The 22,734-nt window shown below is 41.3% G+C and overlaps 1 protein-coding gene across 1 annotated transcript in view; it reads right to left on the bottom strand.

Annotated features, from left to right (window-relative positions):
- Positions 1-18,742, bottom strand: part of SLC12A2 (solute carrier family 12 member 2) — a 112,263-nt gene extending 93,521 nt beyond the window's left edge. The window contains exon 1 of the mRNA XM_022588706.3: positions 17,923-18,742. Within this exon, the coding sequence (XP_022444414.1) occupies positions 17,923-18,651 (729 nt within the window). The 5' untranslated portion in view covers positions 18,652-18,742. The remainder of the gene's footprint in view (positions 1-17,922) is intronic.
- Positions 18,743-22,734: the final 3,992 nt, after the last annotated feature.

Here is a 22,734-nt window from a genome sequence, read left to right as displayed (position 1 = left end):
TTTCACACCCTATTTCCCTGAACTGGCACATCTTTGAGAGACAGATCTAATCTCCACTTAACAAATGTGGGAACAGTCTTTTGACAGGTTAACTTACCCCAAACCGTGTAGCTATTAATGTGGCAATGCAGAGAATCTTCTAAATGGTAGAATTCCACATATTACAGGGAGCCAAGGTGAATTATTTTAAGTTACCTATTTTGGACAAGGAGACATTAGACAAATCGCCCAACTTAAGAAACTGTCCTGCTCAAACTTCCCAATTCCTCAGCTATTTTCACTCTTTACCTTGCTTCATCCTCCCCTCCTTCCTCTGCTTCCAAATCTACAGAAGCTAAGGATTTCTGACACAGTTCTCATAAAAATGACAGCAGAAGTTCTGCGCTGTGTATGACACCAGAGGGTATTTTTAAAAATCTCTTTGCTCTTTGTAGAAATTCCCCCAGGGTCTACAGTGTGTGCGAAACTCTTTGCCCTACAGGACTGTTACAGACAGCTGGATCAGACCTCCTACGGAGGAGAAAAAATTGCTAGTGTACAGATATAACCCACCTGGAAGGCACGTAAAATGTTTAATATGAAATTGTGTCCTAAATAGAGTTATACGAGTTATTTAACTTTAGGAGCTTATTTGGAGGCTATGGTGGAAGACAGGGTAGTTAAAACAGACCAATAAATCGTTCAGTTTCTATGTTACCTAGAATTTTCTTTTTCCAATTAAAAACCGACATTAGCTGCGCAAGCTAGCAACTCCTTCTGATCAAATGCTCTTGGTCATACTAGGTTCCTTCTTCCCGTACATGCTTTACCATTGCAACCTCTTCACCCCTGGGTCCACTTACACATCCATGCCCTTTCAGGAAGGCTTGAAAAAGAAAATTATCCACACAGAATCCTTGAGATTTGTCATCAATGTTTTATTACCACACATAGTAAGATTTGACATGATTAAAGAAAAAGTAAATATTAGTCTGTTTTAGAAGTCTCTGTATTTTTCCAGTCATACACCACTTTATTATTTCTATTAATTTTCCTTGAAGTTTTTTATACACCTTCAAAATCCTATCCTTTAAGTTAGAAAATTTCTGAAAGAGTTCTATCAAATATTTAATTTGATATAATACTGCTTTATTGCTGAAATGTTGATTTTAAAGTATTTTCTCCTGGGGGACTTTTTGCCTGCTATTCCCTGTCTTTAACACACTTTGAATATGGCTGGCTCCTTCTCAAACTTTAGGTCTTAGCTCAAGTGTAGCCTCCTTCCCAGACCACCCAACATATAGTTTCTTCTCAGCAGTGCCCCTTTTTTCTTCTTCATAGCATATATCACACCCAGTAATTATTTTTTTTATTTACTCAGCTCTTGTAATCTATGTACCTACCTCCACTCCTTCAATGTGTATTAAAATGGAAGGTCCACAAGGGTACAGACCTCTCCCTGTCATTTTTAATCAAAGACATAGTGAATGAATATTAAGTCTTTATGGGCAATCCCTGTTTTCCAAATAATGTCCTGAAATAGTAACAAGTAAAATTTTAAGTGTCTGCTCCTGAGTCAGATCCAAGTTCAAAATCTAGCTCTGCTATCACTAGCTATGTGAACTCTGGCAAGTTGTTTAACACCTCTGGCCCTCAGTTTCCACATCTGTAAAATGGAGATAATATTACCTATCCCATAGTGTTTGAGAAGATAAAGTGAGAAAATATCATGATTGTATAGAACACAAAAACTCTCATACACTGCTGGTGGGAATATAAATTGGTACACAACTTTGGAAAAGAAGTTTGGGCATTATCTTCTTAAGCTGAAAAAAATGCATACCTTTTAACCCAGCAATTCTAATCCTAGATATATCCCTATAGATAAACAACACTTAAATGAAGTAGGACCCTTATATTAAAATGTTCATATCAGCATTGCTAAAAACTGCCAAGGACCAGAAACAGTCTCAAACATCCACAACTACAGAATTGTAGCATTTCATATAATGGAAGATAATTAGCAATACAAATGAATGAATTAAAAATACACACAAACATAACAGTGAGCAAAAGATGACAGATAAAAAAGCACTGTATGATTCCATATAAAGTTTTAAAGCAGGCAAAACTAGACTAATGGTCTTCCAGAATACATAAAGGTGACAAAAACAAACAAACAAACAAAATACCAAGACCCAGACCCAAATAAATGATCACCATTAAGTCAGGACAGTGGCTACTTTTGGCACAGGGAGATCAGTATGGGGTGCACAGAGGGTTTCTGGAGTGCCAGCAATGTTCTATTCCTTGATCTGGGTGGTGATCACTTGATTAAGTTATGCATTTAGTCTTTACATTTTTTTTCTCTGCTATATACCACCATTCTAAAAAGACCTTTAGGGCTTCCCTGGTGGCGCAGTGGTTAAGAATATGCCTGCCACTGCAGGGGACACGGGTTCGAGCCCTGGTCCAGGACGATCCCACATGCCGCACAGCAACTAAGCCCGTGAGCCACAACTGCTGAGCCTGTGCTCTGGAGCCCACAAGCCACAACTACTGAAGCCGTGTGCCTAGAGCCCGAGCTCCGCAACAAGAGAGGCCACTGCAATGAGAAGCCTGCACACCGCAACAAAGAGTAGCCCCCGCTCGCTGCAACTGGAGAAAGTCCACGCAGTAACAAAGACCCAACACAGCCAAAAACAAAATAAAAATTAAAAAAAAATTAAATAAATAAAGCAATGGGCAAAATGTCTAAAAAAATAAAATAAAAAGACTTTTAAAAGATTAAAAAACAAAATGTATTAACTGCTTGGTACATTGTCTGACATTAACAGGGTAAGTGGTTGATAAATTTTGGCTATTATTATAAACAACAAATAAGTGATTATTTCAACTGCCCATGGGGTGAGTTTAAATAACTGGATGTTGACCAAATATACAAAAATAAGTACTGCGAAACATATTAATCTAGACTCTACTACACTGCTTCCTATAATACTGGCAGTTTAAGATTACCTCTGGAAGAATGAACAAAAACACTGACCTATATATAGAAATGTGGCATCTCCATTCTGAATGGTGGTAAAAGATTGATTACCTACACCATCAACAAGTCAATAGGATATAGTGTGAAGAACCTGGCTTTGAGGACCAATGATCACACTACTAGAAATCTTTTGTAACTTCTCTAGTGCTAAAAATGTGTTTAATAAATGAAAGCTTCCTCCCTGTGCTGTTTTCTTTGGTGGCAACTGATAAGCACATCATAGCAACACTAGCTAGGGTTAATATTAAATTGCACAGTAGGAGAGCAGAAGCATACCTTGTGGGCCTAGCTTTATTTAAGCAAATTAAATCACTGTTACTGACACTCAGAGGAGTGGGGAATCTTCATTTCAGGGCACAGTTAATATAAAAGAATTCACTGCTTTCTTTACAAGCAGCATATTATTGATTTTAAAAAAAAACCCAAAATTACACTTCAAAAAAGTTAAAGTTCACCAAAAAATGGTATTTAAATCCTAAAAACAAACTTCTGAACTAAAGTATCCATCAAGATACTTTAGATAAAAATTTCTCATATACTTTAATAGCATCTTCTTAATACCAAAGTAAGCTAAAGTGTTAAATTAATATTATGAAACAAAGCCAAATCAGTAACTAAAAATGGACGCATACATATGCAAATTTAGATGCCAAAGTGGCTGGGCTTATTTATTCTAACCATTTTTTCTTTAAGTACTAGCCAATTATATCACCCCAAAGCTACCAACATTTCCTATCCGTGCTGTCGGTGATTGGTGTATTCAGTGTAACGCTCCCCATACAGACTATGCTCTCAAAACAAAGTATTGTTTTACAGGAATCCAATCTGCTCTGGTTAACAATGGTCTATTAATATCCAGTGGCATTAATGCAAAGCTCAAAACTCAAGTGCCACAGATAAAAGTGGATGCTGTGAGCATGTGACTTTACAATGAACCAAGTCAGAACTGCTGATTGCAGTCAAAGAATTCAGTCCTCTACCTAGCCCATCGTGTTCAAGACTGAGTTACAACAAAATGCATTATGCATAGCATAATTTATACATTATTTCAAATCCCACACAACTTGCTAATGTCAACAAATAGCTTAAAAACATTTTAATTCAACTTACCAGAAAACTTATATTATTAAGTGATACTGGAAGGTATAACTGTGTCATTTACATTTCAAATTGTTTTATTTTTAAAATAAGGAGAACCAAAAGTTGTCAAAGATATAAATATATGACTTAGCAATATCCTAAATGGGTAAAGTATTAGAAAAGCAATATACATGGAGAAACACGCGATAACAAAAACTACATTTAGCACGTGGTATGCACTTGATAGTTCAAGTATTTCTCACATGAATATGTGCTATTTCTCACTATGAATTATCATCTTTCCCATTTTCTATAGAAGGAAACTGAGAATCTGAGGTGACAAGTTCTTTTTCTGAAGGTTACACAAGGATTAAGCGGAAAGGCCAAGATTTAAACCCCTGACTGACAGCTAAACTATCTATGTATGGAAAAAAAACTAGGACAGATTGAAAAAAAGCAAAGACCAGAAAGGAAATACTCTTAGATAGATACAGCTGCACTGAGTCTGCTTTCTTTTTCAACTGAGAGCACTTCCCCAAGTGTGTGTAACTTGGATGGCTTAAAGTGAAGCCTTCCTAGCTTGAAATATTAGAAAAGAGAGCCCAAGAGCCAAAAGAGGAACTAGAAATTAAGTGGGAATCTCTAGAAAAAAAAAACAGAATGATAGCGAGGGTAAGCCCCAAATCTCAGGTGACCACTAAATCACACAGGTACAGGGGAGGATCTGCACCACACACATACACACAAACACACACACCCCCACCCAAAGAGACAGGCTAAAAAAGCAGCAGCTGAAAACACAGGACACAACAGAGGTATCAGGTACAGCATAGTGGGGACAGAGGACTCAGTGTGCAGTTTGAATCTAGGCAACTTAAGTACCTGTTAGAACAAAAAACAATAATCCTTAGGAGAATACTGAAAAAAACAACTACCCAAAGTTGCTACAATGTGTTATCTACATAGAAGTCTAGTCTTTACCCCAAAATATTACTGAACAGGAAAATATAACCCATAATCAAGAAAAAAAGTCATTAGACATTAACTCCAAGTGGGCCCAGATGTTAGATATGAGAGACAAAGACTTCAAAATAGCTATAATGAACATACTAAAAAATTAAAGGTAAATACGGTATCAGTGAGTAACAGAGAGGGAATCTCAACAGAGAAATGGAAGCTATATTTTAAAAATTAGAGATTCTTAATCTGAAAATCAAAATAATTGAAATAAAAAATTCATTAGATGGATTCAACAGCAGAGTGGAAATGGCTGGAGGAAGCAGTGAAACCCATTAGCTTACAGATAGAATAAATTTAAACCCAAAAAGGATCCACACAAAGAGAAAAGCCCCTATGTACAAATTCCTGAAAGCCAAAGGTAAAGAATATATCTTGAAAGCAACCACAGAAAACCAATGTATCATATACAGATGAGCAATGGTATGATTAATGGTTGTCTTATCAGAAATAATGGTGGGCAGAAGACACTGGAAGTGCATACTCAAACCACTGAAAGAAGAAATTCTGGCAACCAGGAAACTGACATCCAGCAAAACTATCCTTTAAAAGTGAAGTAAAGACATCTTCAGATAATAAAAACAAAGAATTTTGTTGCCAGTTGACCTCCCTTACAACAACTACTCAAGGAAGGGAAATAGTATCAGATGGCAACACAGATCTACAAGAAGAAATGGGAAAAAAAAATAAAAATAAAAAAAATAGAACACCATATAAGCATTCTTTCCTTTTTTTTTTAAAGTCATAGGACTTTTGTCGAAAACAAAAAGTACAACACTGTATTGCTGGGTTTGTAATTTACACGATAACCAAAGTACTAAGAAAAGTATTCTGTTTTAAGGTTCCTATATTTTAGCTGAAAAAATTCAATATTCTCTGTAAGTGGAACAACCACTGAAATAATGCAAAGAGATATATAACAAGAAAGTAAACAGAATTAAAATGGATATTAAAAAATATTTGATTAGCATAGAAGATGGCAGGAAAAGAGGATTAGAGGAACAAAAACGGGTATGAAAACCAACAAATAGCAAAATACCATGCCTAATAACAGCCAAATCACAATAAATGTAAATGAACTAAAGAGTCTGCAGAGAAAATCCAAGTTATGGTACACATATCATACGGTACATGTATGAGACTATCATAAAAACATTCACTTAAATAGAAGATTACTATGGGTGACATAGGAAACTGATTACCTATGATTAGTTATTTAATGCTAGGTGGGAAGAGTAGGATATAAAATCATAATTTTTACATGTATAAAAATGTAAAAGTGTTAAGGATTTGAGGTCTTTAACTTTCTCTGTTTTTCAAACCTCCTATATTATCTTCTCTTCATAATGATACGGTAACAAACATTTTAAATAAACAAAGTACAACAAAACCCTTGGAATAAATTTTTAAAGTGTTGGTTCTTAAAAGGACTAATACTTAGCCTCTTAAAATGCGATACTCTAGGATGACATGACACTCAAATTTTCCAAATGTGTAGTTGGCTGACTCTTTTTGTATTGAGATTTAAAACACCATGGTTACTTTGTGCCAGCACTATGCTAGACGGAGATACTGTGACAACCAAAACTCAGGTCCTGTCTCTGCGTCTACTCAAGAGCTATTCTAAGACTGCTATTTTCTGCTTTTTATGATTTTCTTATTTTCTATCTGTATAACATACTGGTCATCTTTGAATCCACCTCTGCCAGTGTTCATTTTCCCTTCTAATCTGCCCTCGTTCTGAAAACCAGAAGGCCATATTTGTTATAACTGTGTATAAAGTTTAACTATGTAGTCCCCAAGTGCAGGTGTGCTGAACCCTTTTAAATGAGGCCTTTTTGTTGTTATTGTTGCTGCTTTGCTTAATTACTGAATCAGCTTTGTTTCTAATCAGCAAATCTGCCAAATAATTGGGACTGAAATAGGTGAGAGGATAATTTTTCAAGTGCTACAAGCCAAATCTATTATTTCTGGAAACTTACAGGTAAGCCAGTACTAAGAATAATTTATCATAAAGCTTAACTTCTAAAATAGTAAAGCCTGATTATTTGTGTCTGAAACCATTAGGTTCTATAAAAGAGAGGTAATATCTCACTCCAACTATTCCATGTGAACTCATCAGGATTCAGACTTACCAGTTAGTACTTGTGTGTCTGACTTCCCTACAGGATTTGTCCTAGCACCTCACATGTGAGCTTTCACTAACGTGTCTATGTTTAAATCCAGCATCTACCACTCACTGGCTGTGAGACTTAGGCAAGTTGCTATTAGCCTCTGAGCTTGTCTATCTGTAAACTAACTGGTTTGGAAGATTACTGTGCACAGACTACAGACTGCTCTGAAACATGACAGATGTTGAATAATTGGTAACATTATAGAATTCATTATACAGTTATCTAAGGGTTAAATTCAGATCTTTGACAGGTTCCTATAGTAGAATGTTTCAAAACTGACAATCAGCATATCAAAACAAACAAACAAAGCAACAAAAAACCCCACAACTATGTACTACTGTCATAATGATAACCAAAGTCTGTCTAGGACATTGGTTCTCAAACCTGGCTCTCGGGGAATCACCAGGAAAGCTTTTTTAAAATGGCATGTATATTCTTTGAGAGAGAGGAATCTGTAATTTTTCTCCAGGTAATTCTTTTAGAAATTTGGGAATCACTAGTCCAAAAGAAAAGGGAGACAGAGAGCTAGTTTCAAAGAGATGCAGCCTTACCAAGTATTAGTTAAGTGCTTAGGCAAACCACAACCTTGCAAAATATGACTGCTACTCTACGACCTTCTGAAAATCCATCTCCTCCAAAGATAGATTTGAAGATCAAATACAGATACATGAGTTAAGAGTGCTTTGGAAACTTAACACTTTATACAACATTAAGAAATTCTTCACAGCCTTTGCAATATTAAAGACCCAGATCTCCATTCTCAGAAAGAGATAAATTCCACTGATTCAACGAACATTTCATTGAGGGCCTAATATGTTTAGACAACTTTATTTAAGGAAGGATCTCATGAGAAATTAGAGAAAATTTGACTGTTTAATAATTTTAAACTAGTGGTGACTATTTAACATGTAAGAAAAGGAAGGGAGAAATCCAAGAAAGGAGGAATGAGGGAAGGGAAAAGTTCCTTTAAATATCACTTCCCCTGACAGCACTGGCTAACTGATTTCTCTGTGATGAGGGAAATGTTCTGTATCTTCATTGTCCAGTATGGTAGCCACTAGCCAACATGTGGGTATCGAGCACTTAAAATCTGGCTCAAGTAAATACATTTTTAACTTTAATTTATACTTAGTTTAGGGACTTCCCTGGCGGTCCAGTGGTTAAGAATCCGCCTTCCAATGCAGAGAACACGGGTTCAATCCCTGGTCAGGGAACTAAGATCCCACATGCCGCAGGGCAACTAAGCCCATGCACCACAACTAGAGAGCCTGCATGCCTCAACTACAGAGCCCACGCGCTCTGGAACCCATGCACCACAACTACAGAGCCCACCTGCCACAACTACAGAGCCCACACACTCCGGAGCCCGTGCACCGCAACTACTGAGCCGGTGCTCTGGAGCCCACGCACCACAACTAGAGAGAAGTCTGCACGCTGCAATGAAAGATCCCGCGTGCTGCAACTAACACCCAACACAGCCAAAAATAAATAAATATTAAAAAAATAAAAAATAAAAAAATTTAGTTTAACAGCCAAATGTGACTAGTGGTTATAGTACTGAAAAGTGCAACACTAGAACATTTAAACATTTACATCACACTTTTGGGAGATACAGATAAGAAAAGCAGAAGAAATTTAAAAAAAAACAAAACTTACTATGATTCCATTTATAAGAAACTTTCTTATACTTAAATTTTTTAAAAAATATTTTTCTATTGGGAAAAGATCTATCCATACAGTGAAACTGAGGGGTCCAAATCTTTTCTACTTTATCTTCAATGAACTAAAACACAACTGACATGGGAATTTAAAAAAAAAAAAAAAAACCAAAATAGCAAGAACTTACATAGTATTAAACTGTAGGACATTGGAATTAACATCAACTGGGAGTCAAAATGGTTGTTGCAAGTTCCAGCCGTGGCTCTGCCAGTTACGGGTCTTATGATTTTGGACAGGTTACTTAGTTCTTTTGTGTCTTAAATTCCAAATGTGCAAACTGGGGCCATCCGCCTGTCAAATGTCCTTTAGAGATTCTAGATGACAATATACGGTACATAAAAGAGTTTAAGATTCTTCTGTACTACAATAATTTATAAAGAATAGTTCTATTATTCAACGTGTATTGATTGAGGGTCTGCTATGTAGTAGGGACATAATGATAAACAGTCACAGACATAGTCTGCTCCTCATGGAACTTGAAGTCAACTCAAGTTTACTCAAATAACCATCTTAACAAACATACTCCCACTAACTGAAATAAGGGCTCGAAGAGAAAAGAGGTTTGTCCTAGACTGGAGGATAAAGGCTTCCTCTCTCAGGAAATAAAGATTGAAGTGAAATATTAAGACTGAAAAGTTATCAGTGTGGTATGGAGGAGAAGGGAGGAAGAATCATGGATAGTATTACATACAAAGGCACTATGGCCAGAGGAAGTACTGTGCCATTGAGAAATTGAAACACTAAAGAAGAGGCAGGCCAGAACTAGACAATGCAAGGCTAGTTTTAAGCCAAGGAATAACATGATCAATTTTGTTTTAGAAAGATCACTCCAGGCTCAATAGTAATAGGAGGGCATAGTGAATAGGGGAAACCATAGAAGGCTACTGGAGAAAGATATGCTGCAGACTGCTCCAGGATGGTAGCAGTGAGGATGAAAATAATATTTAGGAAATAAAGGTGATACAAAGAACTCGGTGATGAACTGGATGTAGAGAGGCGAGAAAAAGTGTCAAGGATCACTCAGTTTTCTCACTTGTGCAATATGATGAATGGTGGTACCATTCACAGAGACACAGGGCACAGGAAGAGGGCCTGGGTGGTTTTGTTTTCAGAGGTAGAGGAAGAAAAATCATAAGTTTGTGAGTGTGGGGTGTCCTTTAGACAGGAAGCAAAAACGTCCAGCAGGCTCTGGATGCCCAGAACTCACAAAGGTAGTATTAGTAGGAGACAAAATTTGGGGAGCAATTAGCCTACAGGTGATATAGACGGGGGATTTACAGAGAGAGAAGACGGCAGAGGAAGAAGGAAAGCCAGAATCAAGCCTAGAGGATGGCCAGTTTAGAGACGAAGGAAAATGCAGAAGACATTGGGCTGAAAGAGCCAGAGAGAAAGAAGGAAAACTAAGGGAGAGAGTGGTGTTACAGAAGCCAAGGGAGTATCAAGAAGACTTCAAAAGAATATCAAACGCTGCTGGAAGGCTGAATGCTGCTGAGAAAAAACGTTTGCTGGAATTGGTGATAAGGATGGAGAAGGTCACTGGTGACTTTAATAAGAACTATTTAGGTGAGGGGCTTCCCTGGTGGTGCAGTGGTTAAGAATCCGCCTGCCAATGCAGGGGACACGGGTTCAAGCCCTGGTCCGGGAAGATCCCACATGCCACGGATCAACTAAGCCCGTGCGCCACAACTACTGAGCCTGCGCTCTGGAGCCCGTGAGCCACAACTACTGAGCCCATGTGCCACAACTACTGAGCCTGCGTTCTAGAGCCCATGCTCCACAACAAGAGAAGCCACCACGATGAGAAGCCCGCGCACCACAAAGAAGAGTAGCCCCCGCTCTCTGCAACTAGAGAAAGCCCGCGCACAGCAACGAAGACCCAATGCAGCCAAAAATAAATAAATTTTTTAAAAAAAGAACTATTTAGGTGAAACGATGGGGTAAAAGTCATGCCACAGCAGATGATCAGGGTCCTCATAGGTCCTTTAAGTCTTCCTCCACTGGAGTATAATAAAGCCTGCTCTACCAAGCCACCTACCCACAAAAAAAGCCCCAAAATGACTCGCACGCTAAACTCTGTTAGAAGCTACATCGTTGAAGGAACCAATTCATACCAACCCAACAAAGAACCATCCAGAGGTTTCTAGTATTCTTACTTTAGATGAATAGCTAATTTGTCAGTGTTCAGGAACAGCATAGTGAAAATTTAAGGCAGAGAAATTTCTGAGCCCAAGGGTACTATGACTACATCAGCCACAATCAGCTTCTGCAGAGAGACAAGATTCCACTAAGCTATGTTTGCCTTTCAGACTTCCCCCTTCTTCTAATCAGAAATCCCCAAGTCCTCCATGGGCTCCAAGTTTTTCACAATAGCTTTAAGAAAGCACTACTACAGGTTCTAGTGAAAAATGGAAGAATCATAAATCCAATGGCAGATGATAAATTTCATATTTAATGGGAAACCATTGGTATATTTTTAACTTCAGTATTTAAGTAGTTTTCCTCGTCCATTCCTTACTCTCTCACTTTGTGGAGTCAACCCACTAGTTCCCCACCGCTTTATACTCTATTTGAAAAACTACCGGTTCTCATGGTTTTACCTGAAATTTGCAGCATAAAAGCACATTTTTATACTACAAATTAAAACCCATTTTCTTAGGTTCTATTATTTCACAAACCAGTAGCTGCAATTTTATAAGTGTTTGCCCCATTGTAGAACTAATTTGTAGAAATGAAACCCAACTCTTGAGTCCACCTCCAAAACTTGCTCTTCCCAGTCTCCCACCTCTTCATAAATATCGACTCCATTCTCAACAGGGGACAACCAGCCATCCAAACAGTCACCAAATCCCAACAATTCCACCTTTTAAACATATCCAGCATCTAAACAGCTGTCATTGTATCAAACACTATCACCTTCATAAAAGTCATCATCATCTTAACTAAAACACTGCAGTAGGCTTCTAACTTGTTTCCCAGCTTCCACTCTTACCCCCTTACAGGATACTCTCCACACAGCATGAGAGTGATGTTTTAAAAATGTAAGTCAGGTCATGTCAAGTCTGTGCTCAGAGCTCTCCATGACTCCCTACCTCACTCAGGGTAAAACCCCAAGTCTTCACCACGATCTGCCAAGTTCTACACTGTTTGCTTTTCACTATTGCTCTAACCTCCTCCCCTATAACTCTCCTGCTAGTCACTCCAGTCTTGCTGGCCCTCTTGTTTCTCAGTCATGCCAAGCATACCCCAGGCACACTGCCATCTCAAGGTCTTGGTGTTTGCCGTCCTCTGCCTAGCGTTCTTCCCCTCAGGTGTTTTCACGGGCTGATCTTTCACTCCCGTCTAGTGTCTGCTCATGTACCAGAGGGGGCTTCTCTAACTCCCCCAGAATAACACCACCCCAGCTATCAGCATCTATCCACCTTTCGGTTTCTTCTTGGCAGTTACACTGACCTATCTGTTTACTCTCTCCTTCTGCTAGAATGAAAGCTCCACAAGTCTGTTGTGCTCACTGCTGTAACCCCAGCACTCAGAACAGGGCTATTATTGATGCTCAATCAAGATTTGTTGAATAACTAAATTCATATTCATTTCACTTCAGCATGGAGCCAATGTGACTAGTGCTACAGACTTTACAAACACGTATGCAACATGTAATTAAAAATTAGTGAAAACAAACACACTAAATACATAAGAACCTAGAAATGCTCTTTCGGTCCTTCAAATTCTGGTCTAACAAGATTGGGAATGTGACTATGAACCCAAACACACATAGAGAAGACGCTGATTACGACAGCAGTGTACAGATTTTTTGCCAGATTTTAAATCCCCAAATTTATCTTTCCTTCTCCCCAGGCAGTTAGTTGGTATATACTTGGAGAATGTGTACAGTCTTACAGGTAAACCAGGCTTCAGCTCTCGTGGCATGGGTTTAGAGGGTGGGGCCCCTGGCAAAATTGTGAAACAGTGCAAGTTTGTGCCCTGCACAACTATTTCTGATCAAGGTTCCACCTTTACTCATTCCTGGACCTACTCTATTCCTTATCCCTAGGCATGTGACCCATTCTGGTTCCCCCAGGGCGACCTTCAAAGACTCAAGCTCTGTACTGACATGATTAGTAGTGTGTGGAATTTCTTGTCCACGACTCAGCACAGTGCATTTAGAGCAGCAGCTACACTTGTTTAGTGTTTTAAAGTCCCTGTTAAGTGGGAGGAACTGCCCACCCTGATACATTCGATAAAAGAATCTTTATTAACTACCTATTCTCTGTCTGGAGATGAATGAGACACCAGCTCAGATCCTAGTGAAAGAGACAGTCATATTAGTCAGTAATTACATTATCACAAGAATTCCTCCTCTTTTCTCTCAGTTATGTAACCATTCTACTCTCAGGAGGTCAAGATAGAAGAGTGATGTTGGCAACCCCCAACATGTCCCCCTCAACATCCCTGCCATCTCAAAGCAGGTCCACGGGATAGGGAGAAAGAAGAAATAACAATAAAGAGGAGCTACTATGTCCTGGCATTAATAAGAAAAACCTGGATGTGAATGCCAGCTGTACCACTTTCTGTGAGAGTGGCATTAAGCAATTTCTTCACTTTTTATGACCCCATTTTATCATGAGTAAAATGTGTATAAGACTTATTCCTTAGGAATTAAATGAAAAAACCAACAAGTTCAGTGAAACATAAGCCACTTGATACAGCTGTTCCCTTGACCTTTCCCTTTTTATTAATAAGAGAGGCTAAAATAGAGAGGCCACATACAAAGATTTGACATACCACCAGCAAAAGGCTCCAAGTCTTGGCCTATGGACAAAACTGCAGTGGTAATGCACTCTTTTCAAACTACTTTAAAACTGCTTCAAATCCAGTAGGAGCTATTATGGATTCTCCACCACACACTTTCCCACATTTCATAATCATGCTTTCCATCATACATGTTGAAGTTGTCTATCAAATACTTATTTGTTTACCCCCCACTTTTTACTTTCTTCTTGTAGGGGCAGGAATCACTACTTCGGTTTTATTCTTTGAAATACTTAAAAAAAAAAAATCAATTACTGGCATATCTCTGAAGACTTTGTGCCTTCTTTAAAACACTTTTCTCTCAGCTTCCCTGACACTGCTCTCCTGGCTATTTCTCACCAGCCTAACAGCTCCTTCTTAATTTCCTTTGCTAGTGTTGCCACAATCTCTAGTAGACCTTTAGACATTCCCCAGGCCCAATCCCAGACCCTGTTTCTGTTCTCTTATTTACCCACTCTCCCCAAGTAACTTCATGCATGACTTTAGATGATAAATACATAAATATATATACATGTACATATGTATGTAAATATATATGTATATACACATACACACATATATTTCATATACATATAAAATATATCCTGCCCCTTCTCCCTCAAAATGACTCTTGGACTAAGATATCTTGCAGGCTACTCAAAAGCATTCTTTCTTTCCTCCCCAATCTATATTCCTTCTCCAGCCTTTCCCATCTTAGGCAAAGTACCAACCATCTGTTCAGCTGCTCAAGTCCAAAAGCTGGGAATCAGCTTCTCGTTCACTCCCACATCCAATCCACCTACATTCCACTCATTCTGCCCCCAATCCTTACTATCTGTAAGGAGACCACAGTAAAAGTTGCTTCCATTCTCACCCTTCTCCATCCAGCAATCAAAAGGTGTCAAAACAAAACAGATCATGTTGCTACCTCACACAAAACTCAATAACGTCGCACTACCTTTATAATAAAATCTTATACTGGCCTCCTCATAGTTCTTTTGACATACCACTCTCTCACCTATCTTCACAGATTTTGTTCCTTTGGCCTGGAATATTGTTCTGCCCTATCATCAACTTAGCCTTCAGGTTTCAGCTTCAATGTCATACTTTGTATACCCATCACACAGATGACTGTTTAAAAATGGATAAGTTTATACTGTATTTTCTTGCTTTTGCACCTTTAAAATAATAAGGTGCTTTCATTTTGCACTCTAAGTTAAGAGTTGTTTATTACTTTATTTGGTAATACCTAATCACAGTTAAAAAAAAAAAAAAGGCTTCCCAAACCCCAATTAAAATTAGGTCCTATTATATCCTCACCAGCATTCTAACTCTTCTCTTTCATAGCACTGGGAAAAAAAAAAAAAAGTTTGTAACTAGGTTATTTGTGCAACCATTTGGTTAATGTATGCCTGAGTATGACAGAGTCAGTATCTGTTTTGCTAATCACGGCATCATCCCGCAGTGCCACAGCCAGGTGGCCCACACCTAAGAAACTCTTCTCCCCAATAAATATTTGATAAATGGAGAACTCATGAGTCCTGGCCCTAGAATGGCTGCATAATATAGCAAGACGCACCATGGTTATTTAACTATTCCCCTTCAGTTGGATTTCTAGGCAAAATACTTTAAAAAGTCACAATGCTGGGCAAAAAAAGGAATTCATGTAGAAGACACTATAGTCCTTTCCCCCAACAAGTTTCTGGAGTGCATTTCTTTTACTTCTTTTGTTCTTCCATAGTTCCTAGCACAAAGTTAGATCCATGGTAGATATTTAAGCATTCAGTGACCCAAGCAGACTACATGACAGTCACTCAAGAGCTAAGATTAAATGTTACAGAATTCTAAGTATTATGATTTCACCTAGAGCTACAAGCATCAGAAAAGGTTTTAAGGAGTAAGAGTCAATCTAAAAAGTGAAGAACAACTTTTGGGAATCGAGCCAACCTATACTATCAGGCCTCCCCTGCCCTCCTTCAGCAGTGGTTTATCTATAGCCAGATTTGTATTCCTTAACATGACACATCTCTTTAATCCATTCACTCAATTCTAAACAAAATTATCTTCAAGAGGAGGTTCTATACTTATTTAACCTAATAAACCTTTTTTGCTGCCCATAAAGGGCCCGAATGGTAAAAGGTAAAAAACTACAAAGAACTCATTACACTACATGCTGCACAAATGAAATTCTGAACATAACATTTTAGATACTACATTCACTGAAAAATGCAGAAATTAGGAGAATCTAAAACTGAAGTCCTAAAGTTTAACGATGTATTTTCTTAAGGGCCAATATAAGATTCAAATGGTAACCATACTAGCATTATTTTGCCGGCACTGAACGTGGGCCTTTGCATACATTTTTTCCCCCTAATCTTCAAAATAACTCTGAAAGGTGAGGAAGCTGAGGCTGAGAAGCTAGGTGACTTCTTCAACTACTATACATTTAAACAATACAGGTGTTCTTTTTTATATACTGTGAACTGACCAAAAACACCAAACAAACAAAAACCTGAAAATCTGGAGAACTGGAAGGGCTTTGTTATTGACAGAATTTAGTTTAAAATAACAAAAACATTCCTAGGAAGCATACAAGATCAAGGTATATAATATCCTTCAATTAAAAAAGCTTTTAAGACTTATGGGTAAATACAGACTGTTTTACTACTAAACTACAGGGTTTTGGTGAAATCTGAAACTATCTATATAATATTTCCAATAATAAAAATGCTCTAAAAGGGAAATTACCAGCTATATAATCTGCTTTATGAGAATTTTGAGTTTTGAAAGGAAAATATAATAGATTTGAAAGAAACTACAGGAATATGGATGAAATAAGTGTTTTAAAAATCGTTTTTCTTCTTATATGACAAAATACCATAACAGAATGAAAGTAGTATTACCCAAAGCTAAATGATGTCAGGCTTTTAAACAATCAATAAGCTGTAAGGGTTGGGACCTCGGGCAATTATTTCAATGAATGTTATGAATGTTACATTTTCAAATACTGGGACAAGTACAGTCTTGTATGAAATGACTGTATGAAGTCAAATAATCATATCCAAAAGAAATTACATACTTTCTGTATTTAAACTTTCCGACACCTCGATCGTGTCAAACTATATGGTGCTAACTCTTTGCATTCACAAAATTCCATCAATGTAGTCATTATACACTTATAAAGGCAGTCTTCAAGTAATCCCAAATCATAAAAAATTATTAATCAAATCTCAAAAGCATCAGTGTCATCTCAAAAGAACGATTTTGTACCCTGAAAAAATAAAAGTTGTATGCGGCCATAAAAGAAGAATTACAGAAATCAATAGAGTTTATAGGGATGGTTTCTGTTCACCAAGTATAACTGCTTAGACAGAACCCCAGAAGGTCTTTCTGGACATCCTCCACAGAAAAAACAATTCTATTTCTCTCTCCCTCTCTCTTAGACTCTGCCCCCCGCCTTTTTGATGTAACCCTCTTCCAAAAGGTTTACATTATAAAAGTGGATTTATGCCATTATCAGGAAGAGCTTGTCCCAAGACTTAAGATTTCTATATCAAGACTGCAGGAATTGAGCTTTAATAATTCATACACCACAAACACACCCTGCTAAGATTCTCCCTTCAAATACTAATGTTCCCACTCTTGGGACCCCTAACGGGTGTACATAAGCCACACAACACAACCTTTAAAAAAAGACACGGATGGTAGGTGCTCTCCACTCCCTCCTGAGAAACGTCCTCACCACCTAAACCTCCTGCACATTCCCTTCTCGGGGCCTAAAAGTACAACTGTCATTCAGAGGGATGGTAATTGTTAAGCGTGGGTGAGAAAAAAAAAGCATACACAAGATATATAACTGGATGGGGGAGATTGTTAAATGCAGCCTCTCCGGTATCACGTAACTAGCCTAACCCGCTGCCAACTTTTAAGAGATTAAGTTACATTCCTCTGCAATTCCACCCTTGACAGCTGAATCCAGAGATGCCAGCGAGTTGTGCACGTTCATTCACGCCGCCTCAGCAGACGAGAGCCGGCAGCTACATCCCGCGGTCAGCGCGGACCAGCGGCTGGGGTGGGGGGGCTGGCGAGAGGGCTGCAGAGAGGGCCGGGAGAGCTCACCTTTTCTAGCTCATCGTGGAGCTCCGCCAGGCTGGGCCGGAGGAGCTTCTCGCCCAGCTGCGCTGCCGTGTGCCGGTAGTGGTCGATCCTGGGCACGGCGTCCATAGTGTTGTGGCCGAAGGTGCGCAGGTAGTAGGTGTTGGTGTGGGTGTCATAGTAGTAGTGCTGGTGGTGCCCACTGCCGCCGCCGCCGCCCGAGTGCAGGCTGCTCCCCTCGCTCAGCACTGTGTCCCCGCCGTTCTGGAAGTTCACGTTGGGCCCGTCGCCTCCGATCCCCGCTGCATCCGACGTGCTCTCGTCTGCCGACGAAGAGGCAGCTGGGTCCACGAAGTTCACGCGGAAGCGGCCCTTGGCTTCCTCGCTGCCCTTGGCTAGCCCGCTTTCGCCGCTAGCTTTCCCGTCCACGGTGGTCTCCCTGGCCCTCGCCCCAGCGTTAGCCGCCGCCGCAGCCGCTCGCCCGGCATTCTCGGAAACCAGATCCACCTGGAAGCGGCTCTGGCTCGGGGTGGGCCCCAGGGGTCTGCCCAGCCCGTCACTGGCCGCCGCGGCGCCCTCCCCGCGGACCCCGCCGCCGCCCCGGCTCGCAGTCGCAGCATCCTCCGGCACCAAGGGCACTGCCGTGCGGGGCAGGTCCATCCCGGCGGCGGCCAGCGCGGCGGCTGGAGGCGTCTCCCCGACCCCCGCCAGCCTCGCGGCGCCGGAGGAGGGCGCCGTGGGCCCCGGCTCCATCGTCGCCCGACGCTCGGCGGACCCGGAGAGCCCGGCGGACCTGGCGGGCTACACGCCCTCCGCGCCCCCGGCCGGCGGTGGTTGCGGCCGCAACGCCAGGTGAGGGAGTCACTCTCCAAGCCGCGCACGCGCCGCCGCTAGCCCAGGCCGGCACGAACGCCTCCGGCAGCGGAGTCTGCGCGCGAGTGCGGCGGGCGCGGGGCGGGCCCCGCTGTTTAAAGCCTCGGCGGGGCCGCGGCGTTGGTGGCTCCCGCTGCAGCACGCGGGAGGCGGGGCCCGCGACTCGTCCGCCCCTCAGCCCGCCCAGCCGCGGTCCCGCAGTGGCGCGCGGCGGAGGCTCCCTCGGCTCCCGGCCAGTCCAGGCTCCTGCGCTACCCCACTCAGGGATCGCGTCCGGCCCGTCCACGCCGGGCCTCGGGCAGCATGAGCAGCGCGATCCGGGAGCGGCCAAGCGCCGCCTCGCCCCCGTAGCCGGGAAGATCTCTGCGCCGCTACCTCCTCTTCCGTCGCCCTCCTCCCACCCCTCCACCTCCTTCCCCCGCCCCGTTCTGCGGCGAAAAGGAGCGGGGCCCCCCGGCCTCCTCCCTCTCTCCCCGCCCCTGGGTCAGCGCGTCAGTGGGCCGACGGCACAAGCCACGGCAGACCAGGCTGCGGACGGTGTCCGGCCCACCCGGCCAGAGAAAGGGCGCGCGGGCCCTGCCTCGGCTCACGCCGACTGCTGATGCTCCGGCGGCGGCTCCGGAGGCAGTCGCCCGCTCGCTTTTTTTTTTTAAGTTCTAAGCTCTCAATATGGGGCTGAGCCGGCGAGATCTCGCGAGATGCTGCCAGGGCTACCGGGCCGCTTCCCCTGCGGCACGTGGTACCCGAGGCGATGCAGGAGCGGCGGGCGGCCCTGAGCTCCTGCGGGTGATGCCGGGGGCTATCCCGTCCGGACCGCAGGTGCTTCCGGAGTTGCGGGCAAGGTGCGCCTCCCGGGGAGGCGCCTCCCCCGGCGAGGCCTGCTCGGAGCTCCGGCCCCGCCGCGACTCCCCTCACTCACTCCAGGCCTGAGCCTGGAGGGAGGCAGGATTTCCTCTGTGCTGCCTTTGAGGCGTTTACCTGCCTGGCAGCGTTAGATTTGCATAGCCAGATACTAATTCCAGTCGTGATGCATTGGGTGTATCCACATTTCCTATGACACCTTCATTTTAAAAGCTGTGATGTTTGAAGGTGAGAAGGGAGCCTAGTTGTGATACCGTATTGTTTCAAGACGATTTTTAACCGGAGGCATTTCCAAAAAGCATAGAAATGAATACACTGAGAGCAATAACTAACCGTGGAGCACTAACCGGGAAGTTTCGACGTGGTTTAAGTTGTGAAGAATTCCGCTATTTCAAGTAAAACAGAAAGGTACTTCTTCTGTGCAGGCCTATTTTCTCTTCTTTAAAAAATAGAGGAATATAATTACTTTGCAACTTTCTTAGCGGTAGAATCCATTTTTAACCTAAATTCTACCCACAGCCCTACATAAACAGATAACCATGAATGGTTTCTTCCATCACTTGTCTTTTAGTTTTGTATTGATGTTTACGTAATTTTAAATTTTATTTATGGGGATAAACACATCCTTTGCTGAATCCTGGAAGCATGATCAAAGAGAGGCAGAGTTTGCAGAACTGTTTGGAAATACCGTCAAGAAAGATGCAACCAGGCAATTTTCAAAAAATTGTCCTATCTGTGATTTTATTTGACATTCACAACTTTTCATCTCAGTTTATTATCTCTGTTGTAAAGATGGAGAGAGGAAGGAACCACTCTTGGATCATGGAGCCACAGTTTTTAAAGTCCCTCATGAGCTGTAGTAATATTAGAAAACTAGAACAAGCCAGAACAATCAGGTGGTCCTTTAGGCAGTACAGTTTCTACTACAAGATTGCTGCCTTAGTAGTTGATGCATGTGGTACCTTTTAGCTCCAGAGCTAATTTGGTGGCTGTGGGTATTCAACATTCATTGATCTAAACAAATAGTAAGCACCTACTATGAGGTGCTCTGTGTTATGGGGATATAGCAATGAGCAAAACAGATAATCCCTTCTCTCGTGGAGCTCATAGTCTAGCGGGAGAGGCGATAAACAAGATAAATAGGTAAAATATGTAGCATGCTAGTAGTGAGTGCTAAGGAAAGGGGAATGGGATATGTGTGTAAGATGGAGGTGGTAAAATTTTTCATAGGATGGCCCCAGTGAGAAGGTGACATTTGAGTGTGGAAATGAGTGATGCAAATACCTGGGAAAAGAGTGTCCCAAGCAGAGGAAAAGCAAAGGCCTGAAGGTGAGAGCATGCCTGAAATGTTGATGGAATTGCATGTAGGCCAGTGTGGCTGAAGCTGCTTAAGGGATGGGGAGAATCAAAGGTCAGAGAGTTTAGGGGTTGGGGACATGACAGTCCAGAATGTATAGCACCTCTTTGGCTTTTACTCTGAGTGGGATGGTATGTTAGCTTGGGCTGCCTTCTCACTGTGTCCTCACATGGTAGAAAGAGAACTGTGATGTCTCTTCTTCTATAGGGCACCATTTCTATCTGATCAGGGCTCCACCCTTATGACTTCATTTAACATTAATCACCTCATTAAAGGCAATATCTTCAATACAGTCACGTGGGTTAGCGCTTCAACATAAGGATTTGGGGGAGACACAGTACAGTCCCTAGCAATGGCAAGTTATTGGAGGGTCTGAGTAGAGGAATGACATGATTTGATGATATATAAAGGATCAGTCTAGCTGCCTTGTTGTAAATACACAAGTGGGTAAGCAGTGGTGACGAAGAAAAAAGCAAGGGGATGTGTTAAGAGGTATTGCTGCAATCCGGGAAGTGAAGGTGTGGCTTTGACCACTGTGTGTAGCAGTGGAAATGGGAGGAAAGTGGTCAAGCTCTGAAGTGGAGGCAATAGAATTTGCTGATGGATGTGGAGTATTGTAGAGAATCCAAGAGTTTTGGCCTAACTGGAAGAATGATATTGCTATTTTCTGAGATGTAGAAGATGGTGAATGGAGCAGGCTTGGGTTGGAGGAATATCATGAGCTCAAACGGATATGTCTGTTGGAGGAAACAAAGAAATGTATAGTAATAACAAATAATAGTCACTCATAAACGTGTGATGGCAAACCGAGAAGTTCTAGGAGAGGAATATGGTACAATGAGAATGCAAAAGAGAGGGACCAAACTTAGTCAGGGAGGAAGTGACTCTTCAGTGAGGTCTGAAGGATGACTAGAATTAAACTATAACTTTCATAGGGGTTTGAGAAAAGGGAAATACGGTGAGCAAAAGGCCTCTTAGAATGAACTTGGTCAGTTTGGTTAAAGAATAGGGATTAAGGGACAAGAGTAATAAAAGATGAGTCTATTCTAAAAGCCCTATAAAACCTATAAAATGGGTTTCCAGGAAGATTTGGGGTGGGGAGCACAAATGATCAGATTTACATTTACTAAAAGTCTCTCTAGTTATTATATTGCGGGCAGAAGATTGGAGAGGAGCAAGAATAAGTATGGAAAGTCGGGATACAATTTCAGTAATCTAGGCATGAGCTGATAGTAATAATAGTAGCTAACATTTATAGGGAATTTATGTCCTGTATACTGTGCTAAACTCTACGTTCATAGTCTTATTTAATTCTTACAGCAACACTATGAAGAACATTATAGTATTATTCCTATTTTTACAGATGAAAAGCTTGGTTAAGGAAAAGAGTTTAAGAAACTTGTCTGAGGTCACTCAGCCAAAACCAAGATTTAAATCCAGGGAGATTTCTCCACTAATCAAGCTATAGGAGTTTGGATTGTGGAGGATGCAGGGAAATGAGGAAGGGGAAAAATTTGAGCGATATGGTACTTAAGATGTAACTCAGAGGACTTGGAAATGGATTGAAGGAATGAGGGAAAATGAAGGATAACGAGTTTTCAAACTTGTTCACCTGGAGTTAGTTGGCAGTGACATTAGTGAGGAAGGACATTCTAAAGCTAGGTTTGAAGATGAAAAAGCTGGTCTGGGGCATTTTGGGCTTTGAGACATCCAAGTGGAAAATTAAGACAGCATTTGGCTACATG

The sequence above is a fragment of the Delphinapterus leucas genome, chromosome 3 (genome assembly GCF_059928025.1).
Source record: "Delphinapterus leucas isolate spDelLeu-1000000601 "Yukka" chromosome 3, BTC_Dleu_Yukka2, whole genome shotgun sequence".
Taxonomy (NCBI): domain Eukaryota; kingdom Metazoa; phylum Chordata; class Mammalia; order Artiodactyla; family Monodontidae; genus Delphinapterus; species Delphinapterus leucas.
Note: the sequence above shows the minus strand (reverse complement) of the source record. Positions and strands in the feature narration are given on the sequence as shown.